General features: G+C 29.0%; 1 protein-coding gene across 1 annotated transcript; it reads left to right on the top strand.

Annotated features, from left to right (window-relative positions):
* Window positions 1-3,091: 3,091 nt before the first annotated feature.
* On the top strand, window positions 3,092-14,670 carry LOC129964236 (uncharacterized). The gene is made up of 6 exons (XM_056078967.1): window positions 3,092-3,128; window positions 4,995-5,114; window positions 8,015-8,144; window positions 10,049-10,164; window positions 12,141-12,338; window positions 14,580-14,670. The coding sequence occupies exons 1-6, from the start codon at window positions 3,104-3,106 to the stop codon at window positions 14,630-14,632; spliced, it is 642 nt and encodes a 213-aa protein (XP_055934942.1). The 5' UTR covers window positions 3,092-3,103; the 3' UTR covers window positions 14,633-14,670.

Here is a 14,670-nt window from a genome sequence, read left to right as displayed (position 1 = left end):
AATTTTAATAATAGCTTCAATAAAAAAATTGCTTTTAGGCTATTAATTATTTAAAAAGTTTATATAAATATTATGATATTAATATAATTTCATTTTATTTTATTCAATATATATGTAATGCATAATTAGTTAAATTATATCAAAATTTATATATTCAGTCTGAATTATCTCCAATATTTCCTATAATAGTGGAAAATTGGTAGCATTTTGGCAAAATAAATACATATTTTTAAATATACTTTGAATCTTCATTTTAACATATTTTTTTGATAGATTTTAGATTTGACAGAATTTGACTACTCTTTGAGAGCATTTTATTTTGCTTCATTGTAAGTTACATTATAAAGATTCTATATTTTAATCCCAACATTATGAAGGTATTATATTTTAATCCTTAAAATGTTGCATGTATATTAAATATCTTGCATTTAATGTATTGACCTATCTTTTTAGTATCATTCGTACCAAAATGAATAATTTTATAGGTACTTAAGTTTATCGATAATCTTTCACCGGAATCAATGTCGAGATTTTAACAAACCAAAATTTACAGGTACATGATGTACTAAATTTTGAAAATATCATTATGTAGCAGCTCAAACTTCGAATTCAATTTTCATTTGGGGCATGCTTCTATATCCATCTCATTTCATAATTCTTGGATATCATTTCATAATTCAGGAATTTAAATAAGCACAGTGGCATTTCTATATTTGAACAAGAATCTTTTCTCTTTGGTCAGAAGTCGAATTACATTTCCTATTTTCATTATTTATACATTTAAAAGACTTGAAGCGAGTTGTATTTTACTTTGATACTTCCTGTAATGGCGGCCTGGATTTGATTGGACGTTTCAAATAATATTCTTTCGACTACTTTCAATTTTTGAAATATGATAGTATTTATAAACTGGATACGTCTGTAAATTACATGATGAACAAATCATTCAAAATACTCTGCATAGATCATCAAAGATACTTGTCAAATTTCGAACAGTTATATCGTGAGTAATAAAGAGGTGCTCACTAAGAAACGATTTTCCGAAATTTCAATTTGATTTTTATTTAATGGAAGTTTTCCCTCATTAGTTTCAGAACACATTGCGCAAAAGCCATTCCTGGGCCATTTTGAAATTTAAAATGTCCACTTTAAATTTAAAATTCTAGCTTTTCAATTATTTCAGTTTTATATTTTTATTTTCCCTCTAATTTTAATAAATTAAAGATATTTCTAAATACCTATTACAGCAACTTACATTGTTATAGCTTTTATAAACACACCTATTGTGAGGATATTAAATATATATTTTTTGTTATAATTATGAATAATTTATATAAAGATGGGTGGAAACACTATCATTTTAGAATGATGCTGATTAGACTTTCAAATTTCCTTTGAGTGCTTTTCTCATTTTACTTATATTTTATGTAATTAGGGTTGATTGATAGCATTATTTTTTTAAGAAATAAGAATTTGGATCAAATTCAAACATTTAGCTTCCTCCAAGCTGTGCATATTTTGGAGTATTTGGTGTGAAATTTCATGTATCACCCTTGATAGTCAAATCATAAAGGTGTGAAGAGGAAATTATGACAGGACTTTTACTTTTTTGTATAAAGTATACAAAGGAATTATAATCGACAAAAACTTCGACTTCGAGGTTTTAACGAATGTTTATGTTTCAGACCACCCACCAAACACATTTTGGGATAAGATCTGTCGAAAATTTTAAAAAAATGTTTAGAGCTAGATGGACGAAGTTTGGTATATGTTCTCTACTTCAAATTTGTAGATTTCTATAAAGTTTTGCATGAAATCTACTCAAAGGCTGTCTGTCTGACTTTTAACACAATAATTTCGAAACAGAAAGAGTTAGATGAATCAAATTTGGTACAAAGATATAAAATCTCAAGTGTAGACATATCAAATTTGAAACTGAATCCATCAAGAGATTGATCGTTTATCAGTCTGCTTTTTCACAATGTGATAACTCGAAAGCATAATGCCTAAAATGTATGGATTTTGATAAGTGACTTTGTGACTATTATTCTGTCACAAAATTATTGCAAATGAAAGTAAAGTTAAAAATTTTAATTCTGATGAATGTATAATTGTAAGGTGAAGAAAAAAAAGAGGAACTCAATTAAAAGAACTAAATTGGAACAATAAGACATGATGCTGGAAGTGCTCTTCTGTGGGTGTGCATGGTAGTATCAAGCCTTGGCAGTTTACTATTTATTGATGGAAAATGAATCATAGAAACAACTTCAAAAGAAAAAAAAATAGAATAATGATCTTAAAGCGAATAGCTCTCAACGTTCGTTTCTAGTACCACCATAATTATGCACAAAATCTGAAAACACCACGTTATTCACCGAATTTAAACCTAGAACAAACTGGAATCCCGAGTATGAAGGACAACATTAATAAGAAAGCCGAAATAAAAACAATAATAACAAGATAGTGGAAGAACAATGACACCGAAGTAAAGAAACAACAGCAACAAAATTAAAAAAAAACAAAACAGTGCACTCTATCCAAGACGCTTAAAATAATTTGAGAATGCTGTAAAGTATTCTGCTAAGTACTAATTAACCGAATTATTGCAATTTTTATTAATATACATATTAGATTTCTTTGAAGTATATGAACACTTTTGTGCGATAACTTTTTCTGTTTGCTTTTGATTATTAATTTTTTAAAAAAAAGTTTACATATATTTTAAAAATATTTAATTAAGTTTCGTTATAAAACATTTATAGAAATTATTAAAAAAATCTAATTCTGAAATATTGAATTCTAATGATGAAGATAGCATTATTTCATTATGATTAAGTGTATGAAAACTTTTGAGAGTTACTGTATATGATAAACTAAAAAGAGTCCCATTTTTTTGCAAATAAACGGACTGTTTTGCATTTTTAGATATGGATGAACAAAGGTTATTATTTCTGCAAAATATTATTTAAAAAATGAAACGAATCTTTTCATGTTAGATCCGGTTATATATACGTCGAAATGCAAGTGATATTTTAAAAAATAATCTTGTTACATTTTTTCATAGTGCACAATTTCCTGTGTAAGACCTTATTTAATTTTAAAGATGAAAATCAAGATTATTTCTGCTTGTAAGTCTTAATTTTTAATATTTAATTAATGTAGAATTTTTATTATTTAACATCATTATAAAATAAACAATTTAGTACAGGAAATCTAGAGGATTTTGTAAGACTGATGCATATATCATGTTTATTATTTTGGTAAAATTGAGTTGATATTGTTAATATCTGTAGTTATATTTAAACTTATCTAAAAACTTCTTATTTTAGTGTTCACCTGTATTCTAAGAATATTACTGTAAATACATTTTTATTGAAATGCAAATTAAATGTTTTAATTTTTTTACATTGTGATGCTTTTAATGTTTTTCTCTTTCTTAACTAAGAAGAAGACGAGAAAGAAAAAATTACCTCTTTACAGAAGAGAATAACTTTTAAGCAGAATTCTGAAAATTTATGCGAATTATGCTTAGAAACATTTGTCGAAAAATAAATGTCGAAAATTGCTATTTTTTAGTGAAAAATTATAGTAAATGGATTTCGTTTGAGTAAAATTTCAAATCTCTATTTTAAGAAAATATAAATTTTAATTGCCATTTTATTGGATGATTGCCTAGAATGATGCAATTTCAAAAGAATAAAACTTTAATAAGCAAAATGCTGCAAGAATTCAGAGAATTACAAAAGGAAAAAGGAATTTCTTTTCTTACAATGCGCCGCCATGGTATAATTTTTTGCTTTTTGTATTCTACTAAGTACATGTTCAAGAATATTTTGTTAATATTCTCTCATATTTTGAATATGTTTAATTTAAACTATAAAAAATCGTTTGATTTAAAACGGTTTATTTTTAGAGTAATTATATTACATTTTACTGGTTATCACATTATCGTCTGATTTTACAGTTGTTTTTAACTACAATGTGGCAATTTTAAATAAACAATAAATAAAGAGAAGGAAAGATTCTCTTTTTCTATGTGTACTATAGGCCGCATTTTCTCTCTTCTCGAAAAGCTCTCTTAAACCTGTGGCAGTATTTAATTTCATGGATTTTCTCTATTTCAAGGCATTATGAAATAAAAATAATAATAAGAGAATTGAAATCGCACTGCAAATCGTGAATCACATACTATGTGAACATAATTTTTAGCAAGGGTTTTTATTAATTATGAAGTTGATTCTCATGCATTGCTCATTGAATTAAAAATTTAGAATAATATGTTGGTAAAGAAGATAAAACGTATTTTTAACTAAAGATAAATTATAAATTAATAAAATGTGAAATTTTTTCAAATCACTGAAAATTTCTTCAGCAATAAATTAACATTATGGATGTGCATTAACAATATTTTATACCTTATTTATATTTTTAATCAAATGAATATATTCAGGATTATAATGAAATTTGCACCGTGAGTTACACAAGCTCTTCTCTAATGGCTGTGTATCTGTAAGTGCTCTCTCCCTCTCTCTCCTTTTCAGCGAAACATGCGATTATGCAAACAGTTTGACTTGATTTCAATTCATTTTAAAATAGAGGGTTTATCATGAGTATGAAGTATGAGTTTCGTATGAACAATAATTTCACGAATTTTTAACTTTGCTTTTTGATACAATTGATCTTAAGTATAAATGAAATTGACTAAGATTTACGAAAACAATCCTGAATATATTCATTAGAAGGTCAGACATATTAGTTGTTTCTAAATTTACAAAATTGTACATTTTATTCTCACGTTGCACGAATGAAATGTTTTTCTTTTCACCCAGAAGCAATATTTATTCGATAATAAAACAGAAAGTATATCAGAATTGTTTTTAACTGCTATTACACTGACAAATAATAATAATAGTTTTATTATTTCATAAAATTACATTTCGATAAATATTTATTTATACAAAAATAAAACATTGTATTAATGTTATTATTTTCAGTTTTTCTGTGCCTGGCTATTTTGCTTATGAAAGTCAAAACTGGTTCTACAGTTGAGAAAGAGCCTGTAGTTGATGTTGTGACAGTAACTCCAAAAGTTCGATCGTATTCTATGTCTATAGGTAATGATCTAAATGCTTACATAATATAAATGAGAGAACCGGCAAAAAAGAATAATTTAACTACGTGTGTAATAATTGTATAAAAATAAAAGACGTCAAATTCATAGAACGGTATTATTTTATTCGTAGACAGAACATGTATTAGCATACTATCAAGAGGATTGTTAGCCATATTTGTTTAATGATGGTTTGGTTCAGTGCAATGTTTAAACAGATGTGCGTTAAAACATTTTTCTACCGCTTTACTTTCGAATCCAAATGTCGTTGTTGCAGCCCTTCAATGCAAACATAGTCTGATTCCAGGCCAAAGAATAGTCTAGTTTTCAAGTAGTGTATTTTATAAACATAAATAAGATTAATTTTTATTATTTAAATCGAAACAAATGTTATATAAAACTCATGTAAATGTAGTTTTCGATAGCAATAGGCAGGCTGTAAAGCGTGACATTTTTATTAGATTTCATTATTTCGACCAAATTCTGTTATCAGATAATGGAGAATTGAAATGTTCAGATAATGGAGAATATGTTCAGTGAATTCGATTTTAGAAGTGTGAAATATTACCAGTTAAACTGGAGAACGACAGATCCTACACAGATATTTCTTGTTTTTTAAATTGAATCAAGATCTTTTGATAGATTAACTGATAGGTGGAATTTCTCTGCAACAGTAAGATTTCAATTAGAATTAGGATTTAGTTTACTATATCTTCACGCCTGTACTTCAGGGTTATGTAAAAAGCAACATTATTTCATTAAACGCCATAAAATCTGATGAGCACCAGTTTCATAGAGATGAAAAGAAGAATATATACATTTATTAAATATGGAAATCAAAAACAGACAATGTGTACTATCCAAATGAAAAGAAAGTACATTTATATCAATTTAAGCTATTCTTTTTTCATTGATTTATAGTGTGGTTAAAGATTAGATTTTACACGCTCTAAATAACTGATTGTTTAAAATATTTATCGCATTTTGAAGCAATTCAAAGAATATTTTAGAGCAGATCATGGGATTTTGAACCGTGATCAAATGTCAAGAGTGACATGTCAGTTGGCCCTCCTTTTTCCAAGTTTCAGGTTCCAGGTTCGAAACCTGATTCTTTGTCAGGCCTTAGACTGTCAAGCCTTTGACTGATTAGGAGTACCTCTGATTAGTGCTCTAAGAACTGTTATAGAAAGGAAGTAAAAAAGGAAGAATATATATTTAAAGTATAATTCAGTTGATTTTAATTAGAATCACTCACTTGTGTATCTATTAAAAGCTAATTTTTTTATTCATTTCCAGAATTTTATTCTTATAAATAATTACATCTATAACTATGTCGCTTTTACTTGGTTTTATTCAGAAAAAAAAAACTGCTTCACTTAATAAATATATGAGCTTAAAAAGATTTTAGATAATAATATTCTTTATCAACAAAACTATTTTTTTAGACTTCTGTTTAATTTTTCCTAATTTTTGAACCATTTTTAACTGATTTTACCAATATTTTGGAATTCTATCCTATTTTCAAATTTTGGAATGTTTTCTTTGAAACACAAAAAGAAATAAAGATGCTTTGGAATTTGGGAATTTGAATTTGCTCCTGTGCAGTTCCCACATCCTTGTGATATACGCATGGCTGCTCAACCATAGGGATGTCATTTATTGCTGCCGTCAGAACAGTTTTTTTTTTTTTTTTTTTTTTTTAAAGGAAGAATAATTTTACGAAGCATATTATGCCGGTTGATTGCCAACAAATTGCACAGCTTTTTTTTTTTTTTTTTGTACTTTGGTGTTCTTTAATCATGTTGGATATTCTCGACGATTTTGAATCAGATTTGAAATACTTCTGTTATTAAATCAGATAAAACTTGGAACGAATCAAGAAAGTTAACGCATTTTTCACATGCCTAAACAACCTCTATACGAGTCTTTTTTTTAAAATCTAATATTTATACATAGAGATGGAAGACGTTAATATTTCCAAATGTTCTTTGTGAATCTGTTTCAAGGGCATACTAATATTCATGATCTGAACTAGTTCTAGAATTCTAGTTGTTCTATATGAAAAAAAAAAAAAAAAAAAAAAAAAAAAAGCACCCAAAAAAGTTTATTACGCAATATTTTAAATGCAGCTCTTTCCGTTTATTGATGAGGCAGATACGGTAAGATTTTAGAACCGTTTCGGATTTTCCTCCAAGAATATCAAAATCGGAGTAACAAGAATTGGACACAAGAAATTGTAACATACGATTTTTGGATTGGAAAAAAAGTTAGAATTGCCAAACTTGTCAAGAAATAGCAGCAATTTAACTGCTACGACCGTACTCTATAAAGATTTGTAACTTTTGTTGCAAACACACGCTTGGCATCTTTACTATGGCTGATTCAGTTAATTTTACTTAATGCCAAATTCAGTTAATAAGTCCTTCTAGCAAATTTATATCATTTCTTATCTGCTTGAGAGTCGAATTAATCATTAAGCATATTTAGATGTAATATGATTTTTTTACAGTAAGTTAAATTATGATAAAATAAAAGAGAATGATGTAAACTTATTGTAAGTTAGAAAAAAATGATTATTTAGCTACGCGAGTGCTAAATTGTATAATTCGCACTAGTTCATCATTTAAAAATATCCTTATATTTCACAAAATCTAATTACCTACACAGCAAAAGTTGACTGCTTTATGATTTTACTGATTCTAATTATTTATCATTTACACAATTAATTAGAACATTTTTTTTTATAAATTTAATATTTTAGTAGTATGGTTTTTCTCATGTGAAAAAGATAATAAAAACCTTTTATTTCTTGCCCCATTTAAACCAATAAAGACAAGAAAGGCTTATATTAAATATTTCTATGCTTTTGACTAGATACTAAAATCCTTTTTCTAATCTCTGCAGTGGATACTACTACAGAAGAAGAATCAGAGGTAGAATTGAAATCACGAGTAGTTCGCTCTTCAATGTACTGCCAATTACCAGCAGATTATGGGGACTCAGAAATAGCATGCCAAAGGTTCCCAACTTACGTGTGAGTATTATTATATAAGCTTACATAATTAGTCTAATCTGATTGTTATTTTAATGGATATATATCTGCATTTATAACTTTATATTTGCTAATACCTTTCTTGAATATTGCGATGTCTTACATTTATATACGTTATATAAAAGATTCGTCTTATTTATTAATCTATTAAATGCTGACATTAACTTAACTGATTTATTTCTTATCATTTTAAGAGCTTCTAGATTTTTTTTTCTGTAAAAATCTTAGTTTTTAATAAAGTAATTAAAGTACCTTCTTGTACCACTTTCCATTAAATTAATGCTTTATTTTGAAGCCACGCTAAAATTAATCTAGGTTTATCACAATGTTGTTAGGAATCTTGTATCTGTATTGCTAAGCGTAATTCTGCCGAGAAATCGCCATAATTGGCACTTTACTCCTTAAATTCTTTTACCATTTATACGTGGAATATTTATATTATAAGACATATATATTATATATTTATATTATAAGAATATTTATATTTAACATGAACCTTATCTATATGTTTGGTACATCATCATTAAAATCATGTCTTAATCTCAAATCATAAAATTATTCAAACTTTAATATCGTCAGAAAATTTAAATAAGAAAAGGTGTTTGTTATAAGCAGCATGCAACTATAAGAATTCCTTATTTTACATGGACAGCTACTGTCTATCATACACATCGTAATGATAATGTAGCACGATAACGCATTATAAGATACCTAACCCACCTAAAGATAAGATGACTTATTAGCACAAAATGCCCAGAAACATAATTACGATATCTACACGATGTTGGTCGGCATTCAGAACGTCGAATAACATTATGAAGATGCCTTACAATATCTTGTGCTAATAGGGTGATTACATCTTCTTCCTTCGAAACAAGTTATTGAAAAATTCAAGTATTGAATATTTTGACTTTCATCCATTTATTTAAGGCAGCCTCCTCGATTTTGTGGAAAGTTTTTCTGTTTAATATTGAAAGCGCTATCATGTTTCAGGCATTTTTCAAAATTTTACAGTTTTGCTATGATCTGAAGTGTCCTAAAATGTTTTGAATTATTTCATGTTCATTTAGAATTCCAGAATTTTCTGGAACTCATGAGATTCCAGATAGGTGACATTATTCATAAACTTCTCAAAACAATTCATTGTCATTCTTTTTAAAAACTTCTTTTTTTTTCACAAAGAGTTTCAATAATAACTCTTCCCATTTAGACAATCGGAAAAGCCAATCTTTCTTATTGGCCACGAATATAATAATGAGATAAAGATGATATAATATGAAAAAAGATGGATTGCAGATTAAGAGATTGGTGAAGGCAGTTGGAATGCCTTTTGTACTTTGCAAGTATCAAACCATCATCTTGACGATTAAAGTAAAGTTATATGTATTAAGACTCAAATGAGTTATTCATTAAAGAAAATGATTTGGTAGCTGGATTGCTTGCTCCAAATAAAACTAGTGGCGATCATTATCTAGAAGAAGAAGAAGGGCATTAATTTGATTTTCTAAGTGAATAAGGCATACGTTATGAAGGCTAATTAAATAATAATGATCTATTTTCCATGATTGTTGTCAATAATTCCTTATTATTTAATTTAATCTAATTTATATTTAATACCCTTATATATAAATAAAATGATTTATATATTTTTATTTGAATTTCCTATCTTTATTAAAGATTTTTTATTTCTAAATTTATGCTTCATTAATTGCATAATTATTAAATAAAGGCTGAATTTGGAAACTATGTTAAACATCATGATAATAATGTTTAGCATTGCCTATCCATTCCAATAAAAATTGTTTAATAAAAATATTAGAACAGCATATTATAAATTAAGAAACCTGGTTTTTGAATTGTTAATAAATTATGTTAAATATTTTTAGGACATGTGTCCAAACTTGCGTGTTCGGTCATAGTTTTAGAAGTGGCGAAATTTCAAAACATTATGAATGTAGATATGGTCAATGGACACCAAGTCAGCCTTTTCAAAAGTGTTATCGTAAGTACAATTTAGCAATTCATTGTTGTTATTTTAATATTAACGAAAAAGGACGCGATTAGACAATTGAACGTATACCACCATGCTATGGAGTTTGAGTTCATGAAGGAAATCAGAACAAAATCTTGAAAAAAAAAATACTCTTAAATTATTTCTTTCTGAATTATTAGTAACATCTAATTGTTTCAGAACTTAATAAAAAATCGTACCTTGACAGCCATCACAGCTTAAAAAAATTCCTATACTCAAGCTAAAAGACGAAGGAGCTTCCGTTTGTCTAGAGATACAAAGGATTCCTAAGATACACAAGGAATGCAACGCTTCCTCCTTTAACCCTTTAAAGGGCCATTTTTTTCTAGTCATATTATGTTAAAATATTTTTAGGCTTGAAATTAGAATAAGAAAAGGGGTTCATTTAGCTTATTAGATAAATTTAATTTGATTAATTAATAATTAAGTAACAAATCAAGACATATCATTTTGATTGAGATAAAGAACTGAAGCATCTAAATTTCTGTCTTTCTAAAAAAATTTGTCAGAACTTATGCCAACCTACAAAATTTCATACAAAGATAGATAAATATGGTGGGAAGCATACTTGTCACGGCACTAGAAAGGGTTAATTTAATCAAAGCAGTTAGGGTGAAAAATGATGAGATTTTTGATAACAAAGTTTAGGTTAAAAGACGTTCGAGACGAAAATTACTTTTCAGTTCATAAGTTCAAAGTTATTGTAGATATCGTAAAACTTTCAATGTAAAGGTTGTTCGTAATTAAGAGGCGACAATTCGCTTAATTTAAATTATTTTTCTGTCTTTTGTCATGAGAGAGTCTTTTTTTATGAGGAAATAAAAACTTCAATTCTTTGCCATTTCTACTTTCTTTGAGGTTGATGACACATTTATGATCCAAATCGAGTTTCTCATCATCCTTAAAATATAGTATTCGCCCATTCAAATTCGATCAAAACTACTCGAGTATTTTTATTTGTACTTTCTCGTATACGTAGTATGGAGAAAGTACAATAATCTTCCAAAATTTCGAATTTGAGATTTTGACGAATTTCCACGTTTTAGGCTTTCCTGAGTTCAAAAAACACATTTCTGGAAAATGTCCATCCATCTGTCTGTCTGTGACAAAGATAACTCATAAAACGCTTTGAGCTAGACAGTTGAAATTTGGTATACCATCTTTACGCCAGATATGCAGATTTCTATCATAGTTTGATTAAAATCAGTTAAGAGGAAGTCCGTCTGTGCGGCCATCCGAATATAAGATAACACAACTACTGAATGAAGACAACGAGAGCTAGATGAATAAGATTCCGTATACAGTTTTATTATCTGTAGCGTAAACACCTGTCGAATTTTGAGCCATATCCAATAAGTGATGGATCATCTCTCAGTTTTTACTTTCAGAAACATGTAAACGCGACAATTCAAAAACGCACCGACTTAAATATGTTGAATTTTGTATGGGATTTTGTGACAAATTTTTGTTTCAATCTTTTGTAAAACGTGTCTAAAGCATGCATTTGATTTTCGGAGGCTATTAACCGCGTGATAAGGATTAGTCGTCAAAACTCTTGCCGGGGATCACAACAGATTCAGTAAAAATGCTAAATTCACGCCAAATTTTAATATTTCGTAACTATTGTACGCCAATGCCATGAAGGTGTTCTCTAGCGTGTCAAGTTCATTAGAGAATATGCGAGATAGTTTTGGAAAGACCACTACCACTAGTTTATTTTATTTTTTTCTTTTTCAATATTTTTTCTTTAAAAACATTTTAAAAATGCCCATAATAATGTTTTGGAAACAACACATTACATGATTGAAAGTACAGAGAGAAATAATATTAACTTGCATGTAATTAAAGATATCAGTTTTAATCAAGCTTTAAATAGATATTTAAAAATAGTATCTTCTTTTATTTATACTGTCTATAGTATTCTAACCCCAATGTTTCAATTGCAGCCTTTATGGATATGACTCTCACCGTGTTACCCGGTGGAAAGACGAAGTGCTGGTACAATTTTATGGACCACGGTCCAATATGTGAGATAGAATGTAGCCATTATGAAGATATGCTTGCAGTGAGAAGAGCATTTTACATGTTCAGTCATCATGGGGGGTGGACTCCTTCATTACCATTTTGTACTCAGCCTGGGTCAAGTAAGTGCAAAGTTTACTTTTCTAGCTTTGGTTGCGGGGCATGGTAAATTGAACCTATGTTAAACGGTTCTATTTTAACGGTGTTTTTTAAACATTTTATTTATTAAAAGAGAAAGAAACTTTTAATATTAAGGAGAACATTGACCGGAATTAGAAAAGTCAACCATCTAACTCTCCGACCCGCCACGAAGGCACACGGATTTAAACCATAAAACTGAATGACCGGACCGCCGCAACAGCAACATTGGCGGGAACTGGTTGAGTCCTAAGGGCCGTCACCGGTCACGGTACAGCCCTCCCCGTAGGAAGTACGTCCCGTCATCGATGAGAGGAGTCAGATCCCCCACCTATTAGTGTACCCTCCAGGGTGGCGAGATCCAACCACCATGCCGTAAGCATTTCATCCTCATTTCGAGGTGCCCGGGGGGGGGGTTACCGGAATTAGGAAAAAAGAATCTTGTTCGGTAAAATGTTTAGATTCTCTATTCATTTAATTTATTCCACTCAATACGGGGAGTGACAGGAATATCATTTGCAAAAATTTTTGCCCATGGGGAACGAGGGAAATTTCCACAAAGGGGCTTATGAATCAAAAATAACTGACAAGGGAAGGGCACTAGTTTGAAAATTGAGTTCATGATGATACAAAAAAAGAAGTATCATATTAACGATCTTTAAATTGTTAATTTAATTTAAGTAATTCTAAATATTTTAAAAAAACACATTCATACTTATAATATTTTTTTTCTAAAAATTAAATTATAATCCAAGAATCGGGGGAATAAATATTTATTTTCGCGTAAAAAAATTGACAACTTATTAATTAAAACAGTAATATGCTAAATTAATTTGAAATTTAGAAAAAAAAGCAAAAAATTCTAGTTTAGGTCCGAACTTCGGTCTCGTGAAAGCTACACCAGTGCTTTATCCACTCGACAATTCAAGCCTCGGTAACAGCGACACTTTATTAGAATATAAGCTATACTGAAAGTTTTAGGACCATTTTCTCGAAATTGAAAGGCTATTGCGCTTTAATATCTTCGTGAATGAACAATCGGAATGTATACTACCACTAACTAAATCTCATCATGAACTCAATTTTCAACTTCGTATCTTCTCCTTGTGAGACAGAAAATAAAAGATACATTTAAATAGAAAAGGAAAAATATGAAGCAGATGAAAGGCACATAAATGCCGCTTATGTAACTGTTTATTTTTCTATGATGGCGTAATCTTATCAGTGGGAAAGTTGATGAAATGCAGCAAGTGAACATCTAAATGGAAGCGAAGAATATAAAGCAAACGAGAGATGTATGGCTTGCATATATGTATGCTGCAGCTGTGTTTAACAGATGGCTTAACGAGGATAAATTTCGTCAGAGATATAGAAATATTTTTCTTTTCACTCGCTTGTTATACAATAAATGAATATTACAACTTTGCAGTTCTGTCAAAAGAAAAAACGAAACAAAGTACATCCTTATTGCTTAAGGAAATCAAAAATAGTAATTAAAAGTTTAAATTCAACACAAATTTGAACATTCAGTGTGATCTCTTCAGAAATGCGCAGGATATAGAGGTGGTATGATAACTTAACCCCTAATTTTTTCTGCATGCTTGGTGTGAAGCTTTGAAAGGATTCAGATATGCATGTATGGCAATATTTTTTTTTTTTTTTTTTTTTTTTTTACGGAGCTACAGCAAATTACTACTAATTGATGTTGACGAATTTAAGATATGCATATATAAAGGCTTTCAAAACGTCATATCACAGATGCTGAAAAAGTATGGGATGAGGTATAGTATCACCTTGATATCGTCCGTATTTTTGAAGGGGTTTACAATGTAAACTTATAACTATGTTAAATTTAAACTTTCAACTGTTATTTGTTTGCTTTTCTTTTAATAACTCTGAAAAGTTGGGATATTCATTAATAAACAACCAGTATAAACTGAGACCAGAAAATGCTCTTATCTTACCGCCTTTTCATCACATTTTTCTTTTAATAGTAACATATACGCAATAGGGCTAAATCTATATGGCGTCCTTTAAGATTGACGCCCAGGACATCTGTACCTCCCCCCCCCCTCTTCTCCCCGACCGCTACGCCTTTGATGGAAGGGAAATCAAAGCAAAACTACTATTTTCAGTTATTGATGTTTACCATTGTTAAGAATTCAACAATGTATAAAAATATGTACCAACTTTTATTAATATATGTGTCTATTTTTATTTTTCAGATGTAGCACTGCTTCCAGCACCACATTTTTCTAATTATAACTACGTTAAATAATCAACTTTGCCTCTCTGCACTTTCTATGTGAAATTCTG

The sequence above is a fragment of the Argiope bruennichi genome, chromosome 3, assembly GCF_947563725.1.
Source record: "Argiope bruennichi chromosome 3, qqArgBrue1.1, whole genome shotgun sequence".
In the NCBI taxonomy this organism is placed as follows: domain Eukaryota; kingdom Metazoa; phylum Arthropoda; class Arachnida; order Araneae; family Araneidae; genus Argiope; species Argiope bruennichi.
This window is presented reverse-complemented; position numbering and strand designations above follow the sequence as displayed.

Bases quoted from the DNA above. Each gene is read 5' to 3' on its own strand.
- LOC129964236 (XM_056078967.1), top strand. From the start codon at position 3,104: ATGAAAATCAAGATTATTTCTGCTT. The intron at 5,115-8,014 runs GTAATGATCTAA...TAATCTCTGCAG, and splicing joins ATCGTATTCTATGTCTATAG to TGGATACTACTACAGAAGAA. The intron at 12,339-14,579 runs GTAAGTGCAAAG...TTTATTTTTCAG, and splicing joins TTGTACTCAGCCTGGGTCAA to ATGTAGCACTGCTTCCAGCA.